Source organism: Dermochelys coriacea, chromosome 1 (genome assembly GCF_009764565.3).
Source record: "Dermochelys coriacea isolate rDerCor1 chromosome 1, rDerCor1.pri.v4, whole genome shotgun sequence".
Taxonomy (NCBI): Eukaryota; Metazoa; Chordata; order Testudines; family Dermochelyidae; genus Dermochelys; species Dermochelys coriacea.
In genome coordinates this window covers 242,993,258-243,019,644 of record NC_050068.2, presented here as the reverse complement: position 1 = coordinate 243,019,644, position 26,387 = coordinate 242,993,258, and the positions used below count along the sequence as shown (strand labels likewise).

The 26,387-nt window shown below is 45.5% G+C and overlaps 1 protein-coding gene across 1 annotated transcript in view; it reads left to right on the top strand.

The window, feature by feature from the left end:
* The window catches only part of ERC1 (ELKS/RAB6-interacting/CAST family member 1), a 563,466-nt gene that overhangs the window by 11,902 nt on the left and 525,177 nt on the right, over window positions 1–26,387 (top strand). The window contains 1 exon segment of the mRNA XM_038395866.2: window positions 25,016–25,851. Coding sequence (XP_038251794.1) covers window positions 25,183–25,851 — 669 coding nt within the window. The 5' untranslated portion in view covers window positions 25,016–25,182.

The window sequence follows — 26,387 nt, the reverse complement described above, 5'->3', positions numbered from 1 at the left end:
ACCCCGGGATTCTCCCTGCCAGCACCTGACGCGCCGGTTGCCTCGGGGCATGCTGAGGTTTCAGATGGCACCAGGGCAGGGGGGCTCCCTCGGAGGGGAAGGACTCCGGTGGAGGTGAGATACTGCCTTCCAGTGCTGCCACGTCTTCCCCAGCTGGCACTGGTGGATGGAACACACCCGTGGGTAGAGCGGAAGGCTCGGCATCGGTGCCTCCCTTCCTGGTCTTCCGGGGGGCCTCCGCATCAGATGGAAGGAGCGGAGCTCGAGCCTTCCGCTTGCCCCGCTTCCTCTGGACTAGGTCCCAGCCCTCCATGGCATCATCTGGGGGCTGGCTAGCAGGGGTCATGTCGGGGCAGATGCGATGGCTCAGGGACTCGAGGGGATAATGGTGGGGCAGCACAAGGGAAGGAAGATTCCCCTTGGAGCGGGCCCTCTCCCATGCCTGGTGGTGTCCCTGACACACCCTCCTTCACAGGCCCCGCCAGATTGCAAGCAGTGAGGGCAGGGCTCTCCTGCTCATCTGGGTATAGTTGGGAGGTGCCCCTTGGGCCCGAGCGGGAGCAATGGTGGATTGGGAAGGAGGAGGGGTGGTTTCGGGAACCGGGCGGCCAGGGGCGCAAGCCATGACAGGGCCGGTGCCCTGCTGGGGCTCGGGGGGCCCAGATGTCCCACCTAGCCAGACCAAGGGGCAGTCGCTCCAGATGTGCCCCATCGCCCGGCAGAGGTAGCACCAGGCCTCCCCCGTGGAGTAATGCACCCGGTAATGGGCCCCCTGGTAGGGGACTAGGAAGGACCCCTCCAGCTCCTCTCCGTCACGCGCCGGCGGCGGCAGTTGAAGCTGCACTTGCCGGCGGAATGAGAGGACGTGATGGAGGGCGGGGTCTTTGCAGCCCAATGGGAGAGGGCTGATGACAGAGATGGGCTTCCCCAGGGTAGAGAAGGCAGGTAACAGGGCAGCATTGGGAAGAAATGGAGGGACGGAGGTCACGCCCAGGTCCTCTAGCGGCTCCAAGGGGACGAACACGCCCCCTATTGCTAGGCCCTTCCACCACCTCCTGGGCGGCGGCCTCCGATGCTAAGAAGACAACCTTGCCATACATTTTGGAGGCTGTCACAATGGCTGTGGGCCCCACCACCCTTGCCAACTCCCGTACATAGGTTTCCACGTGGGGCGAGGCGGGCACCAGGAGGCAACGGATGCCGTGCTTCCTGGTCATGGTGGGAAAGGGGCCCCGGCCGCTATAGATGGTAGTGGAGACAGTGGATGGGAGAGATGACGTAGCAGGGGTGGGGGGCTGCCACCACCTGGGCGTACGCCCTGGGGGCCGGGGGAGGGACACCCACAGAGCTGGTGGAGGGAACAGTGGGGAGGGACGCCCCAGCTGGTGGTGGGGCCGGGGCACTGGGCGTAGCCCCTGCCATGGAGGGCCTGGTCTTTTTAGCGGGGCCCTTCCCCTTCTTCTTCCCCTGGTCCTTCCCGCCGGCTGGCGGGGCTCCACCTGAATCTGAGGGGGTGAGAGATGTGGCAGTAGTGGAGGTCACCCCAGTGCCCGTCGCTGCTGGTGCCCCAGCAGGGGTGGTGGCAGATGGTTCGGCAGCGGAGGTAGAAGCTTGGGTGGGTGACGGAGGGGCAGGCAGGGGAGGGGTAGCTGGGGCTGCTGGGGGGACCCCACCTGTCTCGTCCCCCAGCATCGTGAACAGGGAGGGAAGGGGAGATACCAGAAGAAGGAGGGAAAAGGGGAAGCAGGTCGACCACTCCTTCCTGCTAGGCTGCAGGCAGGGGAGGAGGGTGCCAAAAGGGGTGGGCTGGACGGGGGGCAATCAGGGGTTAGGGGTCAGTCGCCAACACATGGTGGAATTCTGGCTCCTCTAGCTGCACTAGGAGAGGGGGGGATACAACAAGATTGGGGGTGCAGTGAAGAGGATTGAAACTAAAATGGGGAGTGGTACAAGTGCATGGGAGGGAGCATGGGTGCACGGAGCAAGGGGCTAAGCGGGTTGGAGTTAGGGTAGGGAAACTAAGGGGCTAGCTTCAGAGGCTGGGGTAGGGCAAACAGAGGCTTCAGAAGGAAATGGGTTTGACAGACTAACAAACTGAAGCTAGTAAGGGGGGCTGAGGCAAAAGGCGGGGCAAAGCTGCAAGTGTCAAATGGGTCAGGTAGTAAAGGGCAAAGCTGTGGGGTGGGCAGTCCTGGGGGGCGGCATGTGTGCCCACGTGCGCTTGTACAAAGTCTGTTTAGGCTGGTTGCTGGTTCTGGGCCAAAGAGTGGAATCAGGGCGTGGCAAGCCAAGCAAGCAGTTGAGTCCAGAGGCAGGAGCTGAGGCAGATGGTATACAGCCAGTGGGGGTGATGGAGGGGACAGCGGTGGTGGTAGTAGTGGTAGGGTTGGGGGGGTCACACAGATGGATCGGGGGGCAGCTCCACGCCATACCCCCTGTGTCCCTGGAAACACACTCAAGACCCCCACCACAAGAGCACAGTCTGAAAGTTACTCCGTCTTAAGGTCCCCTCCACGGTGGTCTGCAAAGTTTCTAGGTGCTCCCCCACTGGTAGATGGTCCTCTTCTTCTTCTCCTCGGGGCTTCAGCAGCTCCAGGCAGCAGACTTCGCAGCAGCAGCAGCTCCAGGAACTCCAGGTGGTGGTCCAGGCAGGCAGAAAGCACCCCTCTCAGGTGGAGGTGGTGGTGGCGGTGTCCACAACAGCAGTGGCTGGGGTCCCTCACTCCTCCTCTCTGGGGAGTGGCCTAGCAGCCCCCCGCCCCTGGGCTGCAGTTGGAGCAGTAGCAGCACCCGAGAGTGGGGGGGTCCAGAACCAGGTAGCAGAGAATGGGGGTGGAGGACGGTGTCCGGCCCAGCCAGGGGAGCAGCTGGAGGCAGCAGGGAGCGCTTAGGGCCTAGCAGCAGGAGTAGCAGCTTCCCACCTCCCTCCAAGCTAGAGGCTATGGAAGAGTAGTCCTTTTGGGATCTGGGAAGTGGGCGGGCAAAGCCTGTCCACTTCTAAAGGATCCCCCCCAGCCTAGAAGAGGCATCCACAGGACTTATATTCCAAAGAATTCTGGGGGATAACTAATGAAATAACAGGGACAGGAGTGTGGTCAAAGGGTCAAACGAAGGGAACCGGATGGGGACACTGAGCAGAGAACCCCGGACAGCGCCCACTGCTCCTCAAAGGCGTCAAGGGAGTCAGAGGATGCTGCCCAGAGGAACTCTGCCCGGATACGTGAACGGACTGAGGATCAGAAATAGGCCCCACAGTCACAGGGGACTCCATCGGCCAACCTCCTCACTCTGGTTTTATAGATGGCCATTTTAGCTAGGGCCAGGAGGAGGTTGACGAGGAGATCCCGTGACTTTGTGGGTCCACAGATAGGGAGTGCATAAATAAGAAGGTGAGGGGAAAAGTGCAACCAAAACCGTAATAAAATATTGGTAAGGAGCCGGAATAGGGGCTGCAGCCTGGCACACTCCAGATATATATGTGCCAGGGTTTCCCTCACGCCGCAAAAGGGGCATGTGTCTGGGATTGAGGTGAACTGCGTACATGGTAGATGGTCAAGTACACGCCCATGCTCACAGCTCAGTGAAGGAGCTGCCAACTGACATCCCCGGCGGGCCTTGGGACTAAGGTGGAATATAGGCTGGCCCACCCGGGCTCCTCACCCTCCAAAGGTGGCAGGTTATGGAAGAGTAATGGGAGAGAGATAGATTTAGCTCCAGGCTAAACAAATCCCTGGTATCAGGATAGGTGAAATGGCAGCTGCTCCAGGTCAATGAAGACACCTGGGGTCAATGAAGACCTTTCCAGAAGGCAGGGAAAAGGCTAGGTTGATTGGGACACCTGAAGCCAATCAGGGGCTGGCTGAAACTAGTTAAAAGCCTCCCAGTCACTCAGGTGGGTGTGCATGTCAGCAGCTGTGGGAGGAAGTTGTGTAGTTGGAGAGTCTGAGTAGTACACACCATATCAGGCACAAGGAAGGAGGCCCTGAGGTAAGGGTGAAGTGGAGCTTGAGGAAGTGAGGGCTGCTGTGGGGGAAGTAGCCCAGGGAATTGTACATGTCATGTTTCTAAAAGGTCATCTACCATAGCTGATACTATTAGGGTTCCTTGGCTGGAGCCCAGAGTAGAAGGTGGGCCCGGGCTCCCCCTCTCCCCACCTTTGCCCCCTGATTAATCACTGAGACTGGGAGACAGCAGTGACTGTGCAAGTAAGGATAACTTCTCCTCACCTCCCTCGCTGGCTTATGATGAAAATGGCTCAGTAGACTATGACCCTTGTCTCTAGAGAAAGAAGGGTTACATGGAGGGTCACAAAAAGAAAAGGAGTACTTGTGGCACCTTAGAGACTAACAAATTTATTAGAGCATAAGCTTTCGTGAGCTACTGCTCACTGATGAAGTGACTAATACGGACTAACACGGCTGCTACTCTGAAACCTGTCATTATGGAGGGTCACAGTGAACCTCTGAGGCTAGCGAAATCTGCCAGGAAACGTGGGACCCAAGGAGGCAAGGACAGAGCTCTGTCACAATGGCTAAGACTGTTTCCTGGTACTGTAGTCGGTTGGTCACAGTGCAAATTCAGGAGGTGGCACATATGTTGCTCTGAACAAATGCCTTGTCTACACTAGTAAAAATCAGAGTTATATAATACCTACCTGTTTATATTTACTGGTGGTTAGCAATGGAGGAAGCAATAGTAAGAGCTCAGGCTCGTTTACCGCCATTAGCAACATGGTTACAGTTATGCTTCTAATGTTGTAGTGAAGAGTTAAGGGTCTACTTCCACTGAGAGAGAGAGAAACTGTATCACAATTGCTGAGGAAATATTTCTGTTACTGTGTGTGCACTATGAGAACGAGCTACATGTTGTTGCAAACTTCTAATCGTTGTCCTGATAAAATCCTGCTCTAAAGTTTCCCAATCCATTTTGGTGATTAGAAGAGTGAGAATTATTTTAATCAGCGTTAATATCACCGTTGGTTTTCATCCCTGTTTGACTTTCATTATTTATTTGGGGTTTTTTTTTATTGCAACTGCTGTCTTTGATTTGTTGTCTTGTACATGTTAATTTTATATATCCCGTATTACATGTTGGTTGGTGCTAAAACTTTGTTGTTAGGAGCTTAATTTCTTAACTAGTGAGTAAGAAGACAGTTGCCTCTGGAAGGAGAATTTAAATGACAACTCTAATTTGAAAACGTTCACCTGATTGTATTTGAGAATAAGCTGACAGTAATAAAATCACCAAGCTAGTGCTTTTGTGCAAGCCTGGAAAGGACACTGAGAACACAACATTTTCAGCAAGCTAGGAAAGCAGTACTCAGTCTCCATGTCTTAGCCTGGTATTAATGTATTTTAACAACTGAATTTACATAATGAGAAAACTTGCCTTATTTGTTGGGCATAGGGAAAAGATTATACATTCATTAAATAAGGTGGAGGTGTGGTGTGGTCCAAGCTCCAGATACAAAAAAAAAAAAAAAAAAAAAAGTTCTAGCCACAATGTGTGTAAAAACAGAATTATAGTGAGCCTTGTTTTGTTCTGAGGTGAATGTCTTTTTGACTAGAAAAGATTTAAACAGGTTTTAAAAAAAACAACAACAACCTGAGCTGAGTGTAGCTTTTGTTTTTATAGTATATTTGATTATATAGTGTTTAAGAATGGTAAAAGGTCTAAAGAAAGATGTCCGTTATTAGCAGAATCACCAATTTTTAAAGTGAAAATAGTATGTAGCAGGTTATTCCTGATTACACCAGATTTTATTGTTAATTCTAATAGATTTCACGATAGGGAATATGTATCTAACACAAGGGTAGAGACCTGAACTGCGCTTTGAGGCAGAACGTGGCTCCGACTTTCATATTCAGAGGATCGTGGATGGTGGGAGTATATTCTGATTTTAGAACAATGTCATTTTCTGCTCATTGCTTTCTTGCTTTAAGCTATGCTTTTCCCTGTGCTGATAAATGAAGGCTATAGGCCTCTCTCCCCATTTTTTCTGAGTTAAAATAATCACAGATACAGTAACTAGTTTGAGGAAGCGTACAGCAAGAAGGTGTAGCTGCTTTGTTTCTGCTATCTGCTAACAAAGACAAGTGATGAATTGGCAAATGGAAAGCAGAGCTGGATCCAGAAAGAGGAGAGAGAAATCAGATTATCATATACTCCAGTTATTTCAGTGTATGTGTGGAACATCTTGCATTTTATTCTTCTTTAATTAATCTATCAAATTGGGAGACTGCCTAGGGTGACTGTCATTTGGGGTTACAAAACAAGAACACTTCTATCACAAGTGACACACAGTTGTACTCTTCCTCAGACTGTTAGGGTCAGAATTTGTTGTCCCTTCATGTTAATGAAGCAATTTTATGGCAAATCATGGTCATCTGGAGATTCTCTAACCATTATTGAGAGATTTCCTGGGGGAAATGAAAGAAATACAGTCACAAATCAAATCCCTCCTCCTCACAGTGGTTTTTGTTGGTTGGCTGATGTTTCAGATAAGTGAATTTGAAAAAAAGAAATAACATTCAAATTAAAATAAAAACATAATTTATAAAAGATGTGGGAATTGGTGCCAAAGAATTGCATGTCTGGTAAAGATGGATCAATCTTAGTGTGGATGATTGCTATTTTTGTGTCGTCTTTCCTTCTTAATTTTCGTCATGCCTTTCATTCTCTCCTGTTGTCAGGGCCACAAGGATAACTAATATATTTGTTTTGAATGTGATAAATAAGTACAAATACCACTGATACAACCCCTTGTTTATATAGTATTTTCAGCAAAGATTGATTTGGAAGAATTTCTCAAGACAAACTCCCTTTTTGTCCCTTTCCCAAATTTATTATTCATTAGTTCATTTTAACAAGGAGCAGTGATCCTTCCTCCCTTCTCAATTAAATTACCCCCCCCCCCCAGATTCTAGAATATAGAAATAAGACAGTTACTATTAATTCTGTACTTGTGTGCTGTGCACAAGATAATAGCAGTTCATTAGTTTTCTATTCATTTTGGTTGGGACATTTGTAAATTGTGAATTTTGTCTTTTTCTATTGCACTCAGTCACTATGTAGTGAACATTGCTATCTATAAAATGTCTGGAAGTTTTCACTTGAATGGAATTTTTTATATTTTTTTGGGGAAAATCCTTTCCCTGTTTTTTTTTCCTGACACTCCCTCCACCCTTTGTTTTTAATTCCAGTACGTAGGCCCACGTTCAGAATCGTTCCAGTGACTTCAGTTACATTTCCACCAGGCACCTAGTTCTGAATTGACTAAGATGGTATTGCTTTCCATAGGTCAGGTAATTCAATTCCATGATTGGTAAAGGGGAATTTCCCTACCCACTAAGCAACACTGAATTACCTCTTACACCTTCAGTGAGAATGAGAGGTGAAAGTATACATCTGTATGGTAGATATCACGTCACTATGGTAGAGCAGTTTGTTTGGCATCAGCTATCTTCTGTTACTTGGGAAGTTATTTTTCTGTCAGGGACATGACAGTTATTTTCATTTTCTAAAGAAGCTATTAATAGTTTGACAAGATGCTGGCTAAGACAAAGAGGAGGCAGTTTCTTGAATCTGTTAAGTGTGCCTTCTGTAGTGATTGAGTTACAATCAACACACCAAAAGTTTTTAGTAAGACTAGCTTAAGTTTATTATTCAGAAGTGTTAGCACTTTTATTTTCCAGTTTTGTACTGTATCAATATTGCTACGGTTTTTGCTGTGTATTCTATAGCTTAGAGAGGGCATACGTATTTAGGAAAGTGTTCTAATAAACTGAAATGCACAGGACAATACATTTTCAGTCCCTTTTATTTAGACTTGGGGCTTGTCTATACAAAAGTTTGGGAAAGAGAATCTAAGTGAACTAAAGGTGTGCATTTAAAGTGGATTAGTTAAACCACATTAAATTCCTGCGTGGACACTGCCCTTCTGAATTTAAGGGGTTTAAACTGGGTTAAGTTAAATTAACCTGGTTTGAAAACAGTTGTGTACACACGACACAATCTGTCACAGTGCATTAACTTCACATTTATTGCAAACTCTGGAGTCCATCTGCAAAGTGAACTAAGTTTGCTGCAAATTGTATTAGTTCTGTGTGTTTGTGTGGACACAATGCTGTTATGCACTATTTTGGCATGTGTCCAGTATCTATTGCAGACTACTATGCGAATGACAGTAACTGACCTTTCTCTTTACCTGTGTGCTCTCCTCTGCTTTGGTATTAAGTTGCCAGGATGTCCCTGTTCAGGGCAACTGTACCTCTGTTTCCCCTCTGGTCCAGCAAGGACATGTACTTCTAGGCTTCTGGCTCCTCAACTGTTACTTCTCTTGGGTGGAGATCCATGTCTCTCTCCCTTCTAAATGGGTTTTTTCCAGGCTGCACAGTTCCCTGCGTGCACTTATTCCCAGCTAGCCAGACTACTTAAACAGGCCAGTGTGTGTGTGCTTTGCTTTCTCTTCAGAGGCTATAAACATAACTGGCAACAATTAAGTTCCCACATAGCTCTTTATAAGCAAGCACATTTATTCTTAAGGTGAAAACATTAAAGAGAAAATGTATTAAAAACAATAAAAGAACCTACATACATGCTAATAAGCTTGCCGGAGCTCACCCCCTCAGCTCTAGAAGGGACATGGGCGGGAGTCAGTCCTTGACTATAATGGGGTTTCCTGTGGTTACAAGTTCATAACAGCCATAGCATAGAACAAATGCCCAGACTGTGCAGCTTAGCCTGTTTTTTTTAATACAGCTTGGGACTTTGATCTCCAGCCTTTGGGAACAGGTGATCAGCAGAAAATGGTGCTCTCTTCAGGGCATAGATTCAAAAGTTTGGACTGCTAAATATCTGGTGGAAGGCATTTGGAGTCACCTCCCCCTAGATATTTCCCAGGAATTTCACTTTGCACACATTGTCTCAAAAAATCATTCTTTGAACCATTGTTCAATATAGTCCTTTGATTATTCTGACCCACAATAATATATAACCTTGGCATTTAATACAATGGACTCAAATATGTAAATAAACTTAGTTCAGTAAGGTTTTTCAAGGATATTTCAGGAAATGGCCACATTTGTTGCATTTAAAAGCTGTCCTGGGGCCAGATTTTGCTCATTTACTCCTGGATTCTACTGTGTCAGCATTGCTGTGATACCACTATAGAAGCCGCATAGCATGTTTTTCAAAGCTGCATGGAGCTGTGCTGAGACAATGGTTCTCATCGCTATTTGGGATGAAGCATCAGTACTGGAAGCTCTTGTGACTAGAACAAAAATAAAGATTTGTTTGTGGACATTGCAAAGCAGATGACTGGGGTGGTGAACAGTGCTGGATAAAGAGCAAGCAGCTCAGAAAGACTTGCATTAAAATTAGCGATGACAGAAAAAACATCCAGCTGAGCACATGTAACCTGTCCAGTTCTGGAGGAACTGGACGTGATTTTACATAACTACGTAACCACCCAACACAGAAGGATTTTGGAACCTGCTGTCTTTTCTCTTCCCTCCTTCCTCACCTCCTCCTTTGCCCCCCACCACGGATGACTGACAAGACTACGAGGGAATAAGCACAAGGAGGCCAGTGGGGAGCTGTTCCCTAACTGTCAGAATCTCCTTGACTGAGATCCCAGGTAGAAAGCCAGCCCAATTCCTATCCTGCAGCAATGAGCCTGAATCCTAGCCAGAAATCCAGACCAGGACCCAAGAGGCAGATCATCTGGCAGGAATTGTAGTGTGTAAGTGTACCTATCTTTACAATTTATTATTATTGTGCTGCCATGCTAGATTCTGTTATGGGTGCCTCATGGCCTCGGCTATATTAGGTGGATGTGAGCTAGAATCCTTTGAGTCTCCAGTCCTGCCTCCCTTCTTTGCTCACGCTGTCTGCTTGGCTCCCCTACAAGTGTTTCTTAGTTGGCAGCTGCTCCACCTGCTAATTTCTCTTTGTCATATGCTGAAGTACTGACTGTTTTGAATACCGTGGAGGGCAAATACCCATCTACTTATTTTCCTTCTCAAATGTTTTGTCCCCTTTTCTCCACCCCACCCCCGCAAAGCCTCCCCGAACAATTCCTGTTTGTCATTTCAAAATGGTGTCTGGCAGCATGGTGCAGCTGCAGCCTCCATCCCACTCCCCTTCTGCAGCAGATTCAATGTGGGCAAAATTCACTGAGATGATTATAGGAAAAGTTTGGTTAGTATTCTCAGTTTACGTGTGGTACGCATGGATATTGCATGCCTGTAAAGATACAAAAATTACTGCTCCTCGCTGAGGTACAAATGCCCTGTAACAAGCATTCTTATGGGGAAAGAATTGACTATCAATGCAGAATCCTATTTATTTTTCTCTGTACTTTCTGCAGGGGAGATAAAGCAGAATCTAAGACTAAGAAATTGCTCAATTTTTGTCGGGATGTTATGGGGGATAGCCAAATGGTGACTTCCCCCTGGTAAAGCTTGCAACTCCCTTTTACTCCTGCAGCGTTTCTGGGGGGGCCATCTTGGTGAATAAACTTCACAGCATATCATGCTGACCTGTCCTTTTCCTTTTTGAATAAGGCCATTCTTTGCCTCCTAGTCACTGGTCTCAGTGTAATGTTCTTGAGAGTCAGGACAGCCTAAAGGGGTTAATTACCCAGTTAGCATCCAGAAATGCTGCCCCCTGCTTGCCCTAGCCCATACCCACCAATACCATGTAAGCACCTCCAAGGCACAACACAACTGCAAAGCCAGACAAGATACATAATTCCCATCCCAGCCTCCAAGGCATAGTGGCAAACCCAAACAGCATATATTGCACACACACATCTCAGTGCACCGAGCACTATCCTTACCATTTCTGAGGATCCAGAATCTCAGGAAGGTAAAGTCACAAATGTGTATTAAAAAACCCTATCATAGCTTGTTTGGAATATGAACAATTACAGCCTTTTTTTCTTGCTTTCACAGCCAGCAGTTGCATGACCCTCAAGACCAGGGCCTCTGTTGACGGCTGAGTGGCTTAACAACCCGAGGAGACAAAAACTTGGGACAAAACGTTGTTTATCTCATTACAGAATCTTAAATAAAAATAAAAAAATAGCAGAGACATAGAGGCAATATTTGTGGCCAGAGAGGTAGATCTCCCAAGAGATTGTGACAGTGGCCAAGGATAGTGTGGTAGTTGCCAGGGAATGTATTACCATGGGCAAAGAGAGTGGGGGAAAAAGAGGGAGATACAGTATTGAACTCATAGGTTCAATACTAAGCCAAAATGCTGTACTTAAAAGCATATTGCTGTCGGGGTAGCAGACACAGCAGTCCTGTAAACCAGGATTCAGCCATGTTCTTCAGCCCCTGGACAATACACAATACTGGGAATCATAGAAGATTAGGTTTGGAAGAGACCTCAGGAGGTCATCTAGTCCAACCCCTTACTCAAAGTAGGACCAACACCAACTAAATCCTCCCAGCTAGGGCTTTGTCAAGCCGGGCCTTAAAAACCCTCTAAGGATGGAGATTCCACCACCTCCCTAGGTAACTAATTCCAGTGCTTCACCACCCTCCTAGTGAAATAGTGTTTCCTAATATTCGATCTAGACCTCCCCCACTGCAATCTGAGACCATTGCTCCTTGTTCTGTCATCCACCACCACGGAGAACAGCCTAGCTCCATCCTCTTTGGAACACCCCTTCAGGGAGTTCAAGGCTGCTATCAAATCCCCCCTCACTCTTCTGCAGACTAAATAAGACCAGTTTCCTCAACCTCTCCTCATAAGTCATGTGCCCCAGCCCTCTGATCATTTTCATTGCCCTCTGCTGGACTCTCCAATTTGTCCACAGTACTCCAGATGTGGCCTCACCAGTGTCAAATAGAGGAGAATAATCACTTCCCTTGATCTGCTGGCAATGTTACTACTAATGTAGCCCAATATGTCATTAGCCTTCTTGGCAACAAGGGCACACTGCTGACTCGTATCCAGCTTCTCATCCACTGTAATTCCCAGGTCCTTTTCTGCAGAACTGCCACTTAGCCAGTCGGTCCCCAGCCTGTAGCAGTGCATGGGATTTTTCTGTCCTAAGTGCAGGACTCTGCACTTGTCCTTGTTGAACCTCATCAGATTTCTTTTGGCCCAATCCTCCAGTTTGTCTAGATCACTCTGAACCCTATCCCTACCCTCCAGCATATCTGCCTCTCCCCCCATCTTAGTGTCATCTGCGAACTTGCTGAGGGTGCAATTCATCCCATCATCCAGATTATTAATAAAGATGTTGAAGAAAACTGGCCCCAGGACCAACCCCTGGGGCACTCTGGCTTGATACCGGCTGCCAACTAGACATCGAGCCGTTGAGCCCGACAATCTAGCCAGCTTTCTATGCACTTCATAGTCCGTTCATCGAATCCATACTTTTTTAACTTGCTGGCAAGAATACTGTGGGAGACCATATCAAAAACTTTGCTAACATCAAGATATATCACGTCCACTGCTTTCCCCATATCCACAGAGCCAGCTATCTCCTTTGTAGAAGGCAATCGGGTTGGTCAGGCATGATTTGCCTTTGGTGAATCCATGTTGACTGTTCCTGATCACCTTCCTCTCCTCTAAGTGATTCAAAATGGTTTCCTTGAGGACCTGCTCCATGATTTTTCCAGTGATTGAGGTGAGGCTGACCTGTCTGTAGTTCCCCAGGTTCTCCTCCTTCCCTTTTTAAAAGATGGGCACTGTATTTGCCTTTTTCCAATCATCCAGGACCTCCCATGATTGCCGTGAGTTTTCAAAGATAATGGCCAATGGCTCTGCAATCACATCAGCCAATTCCTTCAGCACCCTCGGCTGCATTAGATCTGGACCCATGGACTTGTGCATGTCCAGCTTTTCTAAATGGTCCTTAACCTGTTCTTTCACCACTGAGGGCTGCTCACCTCCTCCCCATTCTGTGTTGCCCAGGACAGAGATGTGGGAGTTGACCTTGTCTGTGAAGGCTGAGGCAAAAAAAGCATTGAATACTTCAGCTTTTTCCACATCACCTGTCACTAGGATGCCTCCCCCTTTCATTAAGGGTCCCACACTTTCCGTTTTTCTTTTTGGTAACATACCTGTAGAAACCCTTCTTGTTACCCTTCACATACCTTGCTAGCTGCAACTCCAGTTGGGTTTTGGCCTTCCTGATTACACTCCTGCATAGTTGACTAGGGAGGAGTATATGAATATTGCTCATTTGTCCAAGTTTCCACTTCTTGTAAGCTTCCTTTTTGTGTTTAAGCCCTCTGAAGATTTCACTGTTAAGCCAACTTGGTCGCCTGCCATATTTGCTATTCTTTCTGCACATTGGGATGGCTTGTCCCTGCACCCTCAATAAGGCTTCTTTTCCCCTCATATTAGCCTCCAGGAGGATCCTACCCATCAGTTCCCTATGGTAGTCAATCTGCTTTTCTGAAGTCAAGGGTCTGTATTTTGCTACTCTGCTTTCTTCCTTTTGTGAGGATCCTGAACTCAATCATCTCACAATCACTGCTGCCCATGTTGCCCAGGAATACAAGCAACTCCTCCCTACTATTCCATAGCAGCAGTGCTCCCAGAGGCCATTCCCTTCGCAGAGTGAACAGACAACAATTGCATCTGGACGTGCAGCTCTTTTGAGCCCTCTAGCATCTCTGATAACTTTGAGCTGAATCATCCAACCTGTTAGCCAGGATATATTTATGTGTATGGCACACCACGTTCCTATATATTCAGGACCAACATTAACTATAACTGTGAATTGTATTTCTTTTCCCAGAATGCTGGTCATTCATGCTAAGGTATGTCCCATAACATTGCAATAGCTGAACTTTTCTCTTGGCACAGGCAAATACAGAACTAGTCAGAAACAAAATGTATGAATAGTACGTCTTGGTACAGGTAGGAGGTGCCTCCACACCCCAATAACCGCTGGAATGTGATATTCAAAACAAAGATAAGGGAGGTACAGGAAAAACAAGTACAGACTGGTGGGTGATATATAGCGTTCTCTCAAACTTGTAAGCAACTGTGCTGTAAATATAGGTAATCCTAGATGCGTATTTTTGAAGCAGACCTTCCATGTAAGGTTAGTGCTGTGAGATTGCTTCCCAGAAAGTGTGGTATATGTGTCTCCATTTCATGCTGTAATTCCTTGTCTTTGGTTAGTAAGCTGACTAAGCTTGGCAGTTTGGTTTTCAGATATTTAAAATATCAAACCATAACTAGAATTGGCTATACCTAGTTAACAACCCCCAGAAGTACCATGAACAAGAAGAGGCGTTGGCAAGGCATATACTTGTCCGTCACTTTAACTGGTTTTCCAGGTCACTTTAACTTTCCTTCCCCCTATAATTTTAGAACATAAGAATGGCCATACTGGGTCAGACCAAAGGTCCATCCAGCCCAATGTCCTGTCTACCGACAGTGGGCAATGCCAGGTGCCCCAGAGGGAGTGAACCTAACAGGTAAGGATCTAGTGATCTCTCTCCTGCCATCCATCTCCACCCTCTGACAAACAGAAGCTAGGGACACCATTCCTTACCGATCCTGGCTAATAGCCATTAATGGACTTAACCTCCATGAATTTATCCAGTTCTCTTTTAAACCCTGTTATAGTCCTAGCCTACACAACCTGCTCAGGCAAGGAGTTCCACATGTTGATTGTGCGCTGAGTTCTGTGCTTGGTTCTGCCCTTTACTGCACAGTTTACTTTCAGTTTTAACTTCACTGTTTTAAAGGTTTGTTTACAGTTGTTAATTAATAGATTTGTTTTAAAATGTATTGTTTCATATTCAAAATTATTTTTTTATTGGTGCAATTAAAATGTAATGTTGCTATATTGGTTGGAATGTGTTTTTTTTTTTTTTCCCCTGTTTCCAATCTGTTCTACTAACAGCACGACTTTCCTTTCAAACAGCCAAATGCTCACTCCCCTACTACTGTGCACTTGTTGAGTTGGTAGAAAAAAAATTCTTTCCATGTAAGTGGCCTGAGAATGGTTTCATTAACCAGGGAAGCAGAGGTTAATTTGTGTCTCCTAAGATAACTGGAACAACCTCCGCATTATTAATGTCCACAGTGATCCTGGGGGCAAATACAGTAACTCCTCACTTAGTCATCCTGGTTAACATTGTTTCATTGTTAGGTTGCTGATCAATTAGAGAACATGCTCCTTTAAAGTTGTGCGATGCTCCCTTGTAACATTGTTTGGCAGCCGCCTGCTTGGTCCACTGCTTACAGGAAGAGCAGCCCGTTGCAGCTAGCTGGTGGGGGCTTGGAACCAGGGTGGACCCGCAGCCCCCTATCAGTTCCTCGCTCCCCTGAGTTCCCTGTGCGACAGCCACACAGCAGGCTATCAACTGCCAGCCGTTCAGCCGTCTCTCATCAATGTCGTACTGCTCCTGCCCTCTCCCTTGGAGCTGCTCCTAGGAGCCTCCTGCTTGCTGTGCGGGGGAGGGGGAAAAGAGGGGTCTAATGTCCGGGTGTCCTCCTTCCCCCTGCTTACCCCCTCTCTATATAGAGCAGGGTGGGGACACTACAGGACTCAGGATGGAGAGCACTTGCTGGCTGCAGCCGCAGTCTCGACTTGCTGATCTACTTAAAAAGGCAATGTACTTAGTGGTGTCAGCGTACTTAAAAGGGCAATGCGCATCTCTCTCTCTCTCTCTCTCTCTCTCCCACCCCCCCACATGCAGGGTGTGTCTCTGTTTCTGTCTGCCATGCTGTCTCCCCCGCTCCATTTGTGCTTCCTTGTAAAGGGTGAAGCTAAATTAACAACGTGTTAACCCTTGAGGGCTCAGCTGAATACTAGTTCGTTGTTTAGCAGCAAGTCATTCCCTGGGAAATATCCCACCCTCTTCCACCCTCTAACTTCACCACCTCAACCAAACTTCACTATTATCATTGTTGTGAACAGTATTAAATTGTTTAAAACTTATACTCTGTGTGTGTGTGTGTGTGTGTGTGTGTGTGTGTGTGTGTGTGTGTGTGTATATACACATAGTGTTTTTTTTTTTTGTCTGGTGAAAAATTTTCCCCTGGAACCTAACCGCCCCCGCCCTTACGTTAATTCTTATAGGGAAATTGGATTTGCTTAACATTGTTTTGCTTAAAGTTACATTTTTCAGGAACATAACTATAATGTTAAGCGAGGAGTTGTTGTATTCCTTTTTTCCATTAATGTAAATAAAGCTGAGTTCTGAAAGATCCTAGCATTGTGGAACCTTCCAGACCACCCTGCATTTGTCTGTAAACCTGCCATAGTGGTCAGCCAACCCTTGGAGTGCTATGGAAAAATAACCCTTTCTGTTTATAAATTCTGTGCTGTAGTGATGTGACAATTTATAGGTACATAATCCCATCAGCTGCCCCAATATGGTTTGGGAATACTATGCATAGGAAGACATAGTCTCTTGAGGATTACCAACCTTTATAACCTGATGCAACAGTACCTTTTTGATGCCATAATACATCTGCATGACAATGGACCTTGCTGTTGATTTTCCCCACACTGAATTGGTTGGTTTTGCACTGGTAGCTTTTGGGGATGGCTGGCTTCCAAATGGCAGTGGTGACCTGTTTCTCTACCGGTGTGGGGCACTGGATGTTGGTATTGTCACTGTAGCTTTGGGGTCAGTTCATTGCACATCTCAAAAAAGGTTGCCTTTCCATTCTTGAAATTCTCTCGTGACTTCTGGTCATCCCATATCTACAAAACAATTCTTTCCCACCAAACCATGCTAGTTTCTTGAGTCCAGAAATGGTGCTGCATGGTGTGAAGTTATTCCAGGACCTAGTCTTTTACTATCAACTGCTCAGTGTCCTCTTCTTCATGGTCCCTGTCCTGCTTACTTCACTTCTGAATCTTTCTACTGCTGGAGGAGCTGTTGCCTCTGCTGCCACATCTGCTTTGTGGTGTGATGGGGAAAGTTCAAAGTCAAATTTATCTGGCTTTCAGAGCTTAAATAGAGCCCAAGAAGCCTTTATGTATTTTGCAATCGCTATCATAGTGGTGCAGAACAGTGTTGGGTCTATGCTGGCCGACAGCAACTTGAAAATGGGGCTAGCCCATCCAGAAAGAATGTATGGGATGGGGGCAATGGAAACATGGGATTTAAAAAAAAATAAATAAAAAATGAGCCTGCCTAGCTTCTTGCTTTAACTCCTACAACTCACAGCAAGAAACATCCCAGAATGCACACTGCTTAGTAGTGAAGCAAAGGTCCGTGGGAAGCTCAGAGAATACCTTGTCCTTAGTATGCAGCAAGCTGTTATGTGTACATGCTATGCGAATTGAAAGATGAAACAGGTGCTCCATATATAGGTGCGGTTCATATGCTGTGTGTTACCTGACTCTCATTAAAAAGTTTCAGATTAAACCCCCTTTGTAGATGAGCCCTAAGGGTATGTCTACATAGCATAGTAAACCCAGGTCTGTATGACTAAGGCCTGCAGACTTGGTGTTTCCAGCCCTGCGCTTCAGCATTCACATTGCTTTGGAAACCCAGGCGTCTCAACTGTGCTGGTGTATCCATATTGTACTATGCAGAGTTGAGTCAGAACTTCAGCTTCTGTGGGCATATATGATCATATCCTAGCATTTTTAGTGCCATCACCAGCTATACCTGCGCTAGGGCTTGGTTCGTTGTGGGAGAACTTGTCTGTCCATCCTGCAGGAGTTGATTGGAAGTGTCTTGTGTAGTTTTAGCCTGCCAACACATCCAGCTGAGCCATTTTGTGTCCACGTGCTCCTGGCAGTCCGAGCCATCAATATGGATCCCGACCCACTGGAAGAACTTCTCCATCTCACTGTCAGTTCTATTTCTGGAATCACACATAGAATCTGTGAGGTGCTCATGGACATTTTGGCGGCATGTTTTTGACCTACCAAAGGCACCTTTCAGAGGTGGGTACTGCCATGCCAGTTGTGATCCGGCTGATGCTGCTTAAGCCTGTTGCCTTAGTTGCAGATTTCCCCTGTGTAAACTGGCATTTCTGGAGCAGGGCCCCAAGTGCAAACTGGTGGGATCACATCATTACTCGGACCTGGGATGACCAACAGTAGGTCCATAACTTTCGTATGAAGAAGCAGATGTTCCTTGAGGTTTGGAGCAGCTTGCCCCGACCCCAAGCACCACATCATCCACATGAGGGAGGCCATGGTATTCCAGTTGTGGGTCACTATCGCTCTCTGGAAGCTGGATACCCCAGAATGCTGTAGGCCCTGTGTTAACTAGTTTGGAGTTGGCAAACCAACTGTGGGGGTTATTGTGGCAGAGGTTTGTGAGGCAATCAGGATTGTGATTTACCCAGAAGTGGAGGGCATTATAAACGTTCCTGAAATACTCGCTGGCTTTGAGAGAAGGGACTTTGCAAACTACACCAGGGCCATTGATGGAACTCGTTTGCCATTTGCAAGAAGTACATAAACTATAAAGAGTACTACATTCATCATTATGCAGTCCCTGATTGACCATAGGGGCAGATTCATGGGCACTAACATAGGATGCAATGTAAATGTTCTGGAGATGAGGACTTTATCTTCATGGATGAGCTGAAACATAATTCCCACCAAATGATATAGATGGAGACACTGTCCCTACTGTTGTTATAGGGGACGCCGCTTACCCTCTATTGCCACAGCTTATGAAACCATACCCTACTTTCAGAGGATTTAGCAAAAGAAGGTTCAGCTACACATACAGTAGCTGTGGGATGGTGGGTATTTGGCAGAATGACACCCCGTTGTTGGTACCTTCAAAACTGCTTGTATGCCAGTGTCGTCAGTGCAGTCTGCAATATTGTGGGCTGGTGTGTTCCGCACAGTGTTTGTGAGGAGAAAGGAGAACCTGTTTGCTAGGAGTGGACTCAAGATAATGCTGGATTTCTGAACTGGTACTTACAGTGTGCCTGTCATCACTGGTGCTGGATCCACATGCACAAAGGAAATCAGAGGTGCTTTGTGCGTCAACATAATGGGTTTGCATGATCCCATGGATGAGGGGGAATGAAATGGTATTTGAAGTTGTGGTCTGTATGGATGTGGGGAACCCATGGACTTTTTTTTTTTTTAAATGTGTTGGTATTATGTGTTACAAATTTTGCAAGCACTTTTTCTGAATTGCATGGAAATGTTATGCATTTTGTAAATACTAGCTTTGTATGTAAGATTACAGTTTATGGATTACCGTAATGACAATTTTTAGCATGACACTTCTAAAGAATAGGCATATGATTACATTTATTAAAGTGTCACTTTTTTAATGTTATGTATAATAAAACTTGCTATTGTAGCCTTGTGTGCAAATTCAGCACTTTTTATTTTACACATGTATTTACATAGCAATGTAAGAACAAGAAAGGGAGACCAGCTGCCATCAAAATATATAACACAGTAACCAAACTCGGTGTCAAAAAAGTTTAAGGGTGTATGTTACCAATTGACCTGGCCAGCTATTTTTGGGTGTCCCCTGTCTCTGTTTTCCTTGTCCTTTCTGATGTGTCTTACATATGGGGACCTGGAATGAATGGATGAATGCCCAGGAGGTACATATGTCTGTTCCAAGTGGTACTGTTCTTTGGCTGTCACATGGTTCATCCAACCACTGAATTGTCCAAAGGCTATATAATCTACAGAACATGATAGCATGGCAGGGACTCGGGGCATGGGGCTGGCACAGCTGAAGGCAGCAGTGGAGCCTGTAGTTTGGTAGTCAGAGCTCAAATAATTGCCCAACCAGATTCTTCTATTGCACCCTGTCTTCCTTTTTCAACCTGCAGTCATGCTCCCTGAACCTTTCCATCAGTCTCTCCTCATGCTGTGCAGCTGCTCTCTCTCTTTCCACCTTTCTTGCATCCTAATTCTTCTGGAACTCTAGCTGCTGATTCATTTTATCTAGAGTCTCCCATAAACTCATCTTGGACTCTTTCTTCTTGCCCGCAATAGGTGAATCTTCCCCAGGCTGCTGGTGGCATGTTTTTCATGTGCAAAGTGCCTTGAAAGGAAAAAGAGAGCACGTTATTGACAGTGGAATTTTTTTTTTTTTTTTTTTTTTACGTTTTCTACTCTGTCAAAGGGGCTGCTTTCGTTCAAAGTCAAAACATAATACTTTTATCATTGGGCTTTATTTTCTTCACATAACAGTAGCCACTTCCCATGTCCTGTGGAGCAGCACTGAAAGCCATGGTGAGATACACATACAAAATGTTATGATTTCAACATCTGTAACTGGGCAAGCTCCTCTCCTAGCATGGGGTCATTGCCCATAGTCTTGGATAGTCTTGGATGCCTCTTGATTGTCAACACCTCTGTGAGTTTTTATATTGCCACCACAAAGGCATCCTCACAATCCATGTGCAGCACTTCTGCTTACAGTGTCCTTCGACCTTAGCCTCTCTCCAGGGAGAGGAAGTGATCTCATCATTTAGAGACCTGGCTTCCCCAGGGCTCTGCTAGCCCCCTCTCCTCCTTTAGATGTCCTTCTTTTGCTTTTTAACTACCTTCTCAGTTGATGGAATAATTAGCCCCTAGCTCATCAACCGACAGTCTGATTAGGTAATTAGGTCGCCTGTTTCCAAACACAGCTTTTCTGTGGGAACTAGTTAGTGTCTAAATGACCAGAGTGCTCGGTCAGCTGCTGGCTGTCAGCACTCTGTCACAACATTCCTTTTCTGTTTTCTGGGGGCTGGTGGGATTTACGAGGGGTCCAGTAACTAGCTCTGTTTTTTCAGTACATTCAGGCAGGACAAGTTCTGGAGAACATTGATATTCTGGTGATCCCAGACTAGAAATGTGAATTTCTGTTCCAGGCCAGAGGAGGACAGCCATCTATGCTAAGGAGATATTTAGGCATCTATTGAGTGACCAACACATCTTGGAATGGAGGGGGCTCATGAGTTGCAGAGGTGGCCCTGAAAGTTTTCCTTGCCCTGGAAAGTACCTGAGCGTCTGGAGTTCCTACTCCTTTTAGAAGTATGCTTGTATCACCAGCCAGCAATGGTTGAAAATTTATGGTAAAATCAGTAAGATGCTGATTTAGCATGGAGATGCAGTACAGCCTCCTTACTAGCATCTTGCATCTGTGCACAAACCTGACTGACTGCCAGCCATGGGGACTCCTAATACAGGCAGCCAACCAGCCATCCTTCTCTAATTTGGACTCTCACACCGGTTTTGTTTGGACTCATAACAGCCAAGTTGTTTTGGGACTCAGTTTGTAGGCATTCTGGGTGAATATGGGAGTGGCTGATTTATGAAGTGTGCTGTATTATTAGACTGCTATTAGTTGTGGAGCCCAACCCATACTTCTAACAATCAGAGAGTAACAAGTAAAATATTTAGTAACTCCTTGTTTAATTTTTTTCCTCTTTTGTTGTGTCCATCTTGAATCCCACGTGGTATTGGGAGGAAAAGTGGGAATGCTAGAGGAATGGTGTGGCTTCCACCCTCAACAGAAGCACACCAGCACCCTGGTTTGCATTAATAATCTTAATAGGGTCATAAGCTGGAAATCTATCCCATCCATATATCAATAAGAAACAACAGAGTGGCAGAAACTTACCGGGCTCTGGTTCTAGTGCTTGTTCCTGGTGCTTGTTCTGTAGTGGGCCCCTGCCCAGGGCCCCTGTCCTCAAACAGCGCCTCCTACTACAGACCCAGGATTTGCTGTAGTTGCTCCAGCTGCATAGCTATTCAGTTACTGGCCTCAGCACCAGTGTCCCCTCTTGCCCTGCATCTGACGGCTGGTTGTCCTGTGGCAGTGTCTGTGCTTAGGGGATCATAAGGGTGCCATCCTTGCTCAGCAGATTGTCATGCATCACTGTGGGCCCACTGCTTGTTACAATTCCCAGTACCCCATCAAATTCTTTGTGAAAGGGACAAGAAGATGGGTATCTCAGAGGTGCTATTAGAATCTTTGACTTTTCAGTAGTTTGGCTTCAGCCACTTGATTTGCTTTCTGCATTTTTCTGGGTTCTGGTCAATTCCCAAAACCACCAGCTGCTCAAATATAGCTTTGTAGATCTGATCATTTCTTGTACTCTTAGTGCAAATGAATGTCTTTCTCGCTTTGTGCCAGGGATTAACCAGAATCCATCTGTGTTCTGACCAGCTAGCAATATGCTTGATGCAAAACTTTTTCTTAGAGTTGGCCATAGGTAGTACACACAAGGGTTAACTGTTTTCAAATGAGTGTGTGTGTGTGTGTGTGTGTGTGTGTGTAAATGAAGGGTTAAATGCTGAGCAGCTACATTTGAACCAGGTGATTTTTTCTGAAGCGAGTGGGAAGGTTTGGGATGGAAGGGCTGGGGAAAACAGCTCTAGAGAACTGTTGGATAGTGTTGGTGGAATCTCCAGACCTGAATCTGGTGACCTGAATTTGATCTGCATCCACACTGCAAACTGCTGGGCTTTGTCCCATGTCACAGCAAGACTTGGGTTCTGACCCACCTCCCTAGCAGGGTCTGCGGGCCTGAGTTAGACTGGTTTCTGTGTGGATGGAAGGGTTTTTAAATTTTAAATCTGAGTCAGAGCCTGGGTTTAGTGTGCTGTGTGGGCATACCTTAAATGGGCTTAATTAAATATAGCTCAGATGAACCATATTAAGGCCATTTCAGTTCTGAATGAGTGGGTCCACACATATTTAGTGTGGTTTGATTAATCTGCTTTAAATTCACACCTTTAGTTAGTTTGGATTAATTTTCCTGAGGTCTCATGTGGACCAAGCCCTCAATGAATGTGCTTCTTACACTGTTTTGGAAATAGTATAATCTGATTTGCATGCCCTTATCCAATGTGGCAGAGCAGGAATGAACAAACTAGTAGTCCAGACATTGAAGATGACTTAATCAAACTGATTTTTTGTCAAGTTCTTGTACAAAAGAAATTGGCTACTTTGCTGTTTTATTTCAAGATATAGAGCATAGTCTCAACAATTGACCAGCCTAATTTTATGACACTGTAAACTTTACTGTGAAAGAGAAGAATCCTCCTCTGACTCACATGGGAATAAGTGAACTAAGAAGGCTTTTCCATCTCTAATTCTTGACTTAATAAAAAATCCATGGGCTACCATGTTTTGGTTTTGGTAGCCAAATAGCTTACTGTGTTAAAAACTGCGTTCACTTCTTTTCTGTGCCTGAGCTTTTAACCAGGATGGGCAGGAATGGTGTCCCTAGTCTCTTTTTGCCAAAAGCTGGGATTGCGTGACAGGGCGTGGATCACTTTGATAACCTGTCTGTTCATTCCCTTTGGGGCACCTGCCATTGGCCACTGTTAGAGGACAGGATACTGGGCTTGATGGACCTTTGGTCTGACCCAGTATGGCCGTTCTTATGTTCTTTTACAGTAAGCTTTAGCAATGCCAACTTAGTGCATCAGCCAACTGTTCAGATACATTGTGATCACTTGTTCAAGAAAGGGTTCAAGTGAACAAATACTTTCACACCTATTCACAGTTTTGCTAGCAATAGTTAGTGAACAGGACTTGAAAAACAGTCCATAGAGCAAGGTAAAAATTTCCTGTGCTATTGCACCTTCTGAAATATAAAGGAAACAGCAGTATACTGTTTGTACATTGTAATTTAACTTTCTATTTTTAAAATGTGATTCACTGCCTCTTGTTTTTGTTGTTCCTTTTTCTGCCTTTAGTCTGCTTTTTTCTTCTTTCCCTTAACAGTTCATAGTTTATTTTCTTTGCATTGTTTTCAGTGTATGTTCCCTCTTTTTCTTCTTTACCTTTACCTTGTTATCTTTTCCCATATTAAGTTTTGTAACTCACCTATAATTTTTTCTGTTTATCCAAGCATCTCCTTTAGTACCATATTCTCTCTCTTAACTTATCCCATCAGTCTCTTCCATCTGCTCACCCAGAAACATCACCTCATCACAAAACATATCTTCACTGATGGGACCTGGAAATTTAGTCAGACACATTGTAGCCAGAGGACCAAACGTGTTGGCCAAAAATAGGGTGGAAGGGGAAGGGGAGGAGCAGGCAGGGCAGTGTCCAGGTGAGAGTCATAGAATGGTAGAACTGGAAGGAATCTCGCTAATTAGCTTGTCCGCACTTGATCTGCTTGGAAAGAGGAAGGTGCTGTCCTTGAACCTTCTCGGGTGCTTCATCTTTATCAGCCCCTGGCTAGTAGATGTGTAATAAACTTGGTCTGCACTCCCTGCCTTTTCTGCCATCTCCTCATGTCTGCTGAAAGGAAGAAGGAACACTGTTTATTCTCCCCTTTCCCTGAGTTGGTCCAAGGATGATGACGGGGGATTTCCTTGTCATGCCTTGTTGTTTGTGGAGGGAGTACTCACAGCATAATAGTTCTAGTGTCTGCATCTGTTAGGCTGCTTAGAGCTTCACTGGCAGCAATGACTTAACTCTTGTCAGCGTCACTGCTGACCACAGAGTTCTGAATGGCAGCAGTGTAGACTGATAATACTCTCTGAGGAGTGACTGAGGCCCTGGAACTGTCTGCAAGTGAATTTAGAAAAACAGCACTGTATTAGTTTACACTAGGTTCATATTTGGAGGATCATTTTTACAGCCATGGGGTCTAGAGACTTTATTTTTAAACGAAATCTCAAGTTGCAGAAGCTGAGGCACTTGCCTGGGAAAGATTCATACTTGTCAAGTGGGTTCAAGTTTGTTTATGAAATTGGGTTTCCTGACAAAAGCTACAGTTTAAGGAGGGAGGGGGGCAGTTTGAAAGGGGAAGAAGATTAGATTGTTCTTTTGGAGTTTAGACCATGGCCATAGCAAAATAAATGGTCTGAAAAATGATGGAGGCGTCTCTGTTGGGTTTGTCATTTTACAGTGATGACAGCATAGAGAAAGAACCTATAACCATAAAACTCACTTTAAGTTTGATTATTGAAAAATGACATTTTTGACAGCTGTAACTAGTTGGAAGTATTATGGAGAAATTGGGAAGTAACTAATAGAGGACACTTTACATTTGTGTGGGTCAAAGTGGAGATATATATACTGGGTATTGAATGTGTGGTTTTTTTTTTGTTTGTTTTATACAGATATGATCTCGAACACCATGAGTACGTGACTTCAGAAATGGACAACTGGATCTATTATAAATTGTGATTGGCCTTAAGCTGACTTGCAACCATAGAAAAACCTCACAGTATCTCTGTCTCATTCCTGCTTGACATCTATATAGTCACCTCACGCCACCAGTTCAATCATGTATGGAAGTGCTCGGTCAGTTGGTAAAGTTGAACCAAGCAGTCAGAGTCCTGGGCGTTCACCAAGGTTGCCAAGATCACCGCGCTTGGGTCATCGTCGAACCAACAGCACAGGTGGGAGCTCTGGAAGCAATGCTGGGGGTGGGAGTGGAAAAACACTTTCCATGGAAAATATTCAATCCTTAAATGCTGCCTATGCCACATCTGGCCCTATGTATCTAAGTGACCATGAAAACGTGGGTGCCGACACACCTAAAAGCACCATGACTCTTGGCCGATCCGGGGGGCGGCTGCCTTATGGTGTTAGGATGACTGCTATGGGCAGTAGCCCCAATATTGCCAGTAGTGGGGTTGCCAGTGATACTATTGCATTTGGAGACCACCACCTCCCTCCAGTGAGCATGGCATCCACCGTGCCTCACTCACTGCGCCAGGCCAGGGATAACACTATAATGGATCTGCAGACGCAGCTCAAAGAGGTGCTACGAGAAAATGATTTGTTACGCAAGGATGTTGAGGTGAAAGAAAGCAAGCTGAGCTCCTCCATGAACAGCATCAAGACTTTCTGGAGTCCCGAGCTAAAGAAGGAGAGAGCCTTAAGAAAAGATGAAGCTTCAAAAATCACCGTTTGGAAGGAGCAGTATAGAGTGGTACAGGAAGAAAACCAGGTAAGTTATGCAAGGTCATTGTTGAACTGTGTGTGAGAGAGAGAGAGAGAGAGAGAGACTGAATCAGTGGGTTGTTTCTATTTTACTCTTGGGCTCTACATTGGATTCCACCTCTAAGTTAGTTAGGTGGAATGGGTTGGGAGGTTTCCCCAGGTAATGGAAGAAGTTTAAAAAAAAAAAAAATAAAAAGTGTTTCCAAACCATGATGCTACTTATTGAACAAAAGTTACGCTAGCAGAATTCCAAGCCCTCAGAGTATGGGTTACCTGATGTGCTGTTGGGTGTCATGTAGTATTTGGGTGTGGATTGATATTAACCAGTTAATTTATTTCCCTTTAAATATCAGGTTATTCTCGATTGATCTTTATTGATATTTCTATAGTGCTTATTGCTGTAATATCTGAAGCATTTTATGTGTCATAGTATCAGTTCCTAACAGAGGGTACTGTTCAACTTGTGCTGAATATTGTCTAAGTGAAGCCGAAGCCAAAGTGTATGTGGTATCATTTTAGAAACTGGCTAAAAATTGCAGGTCT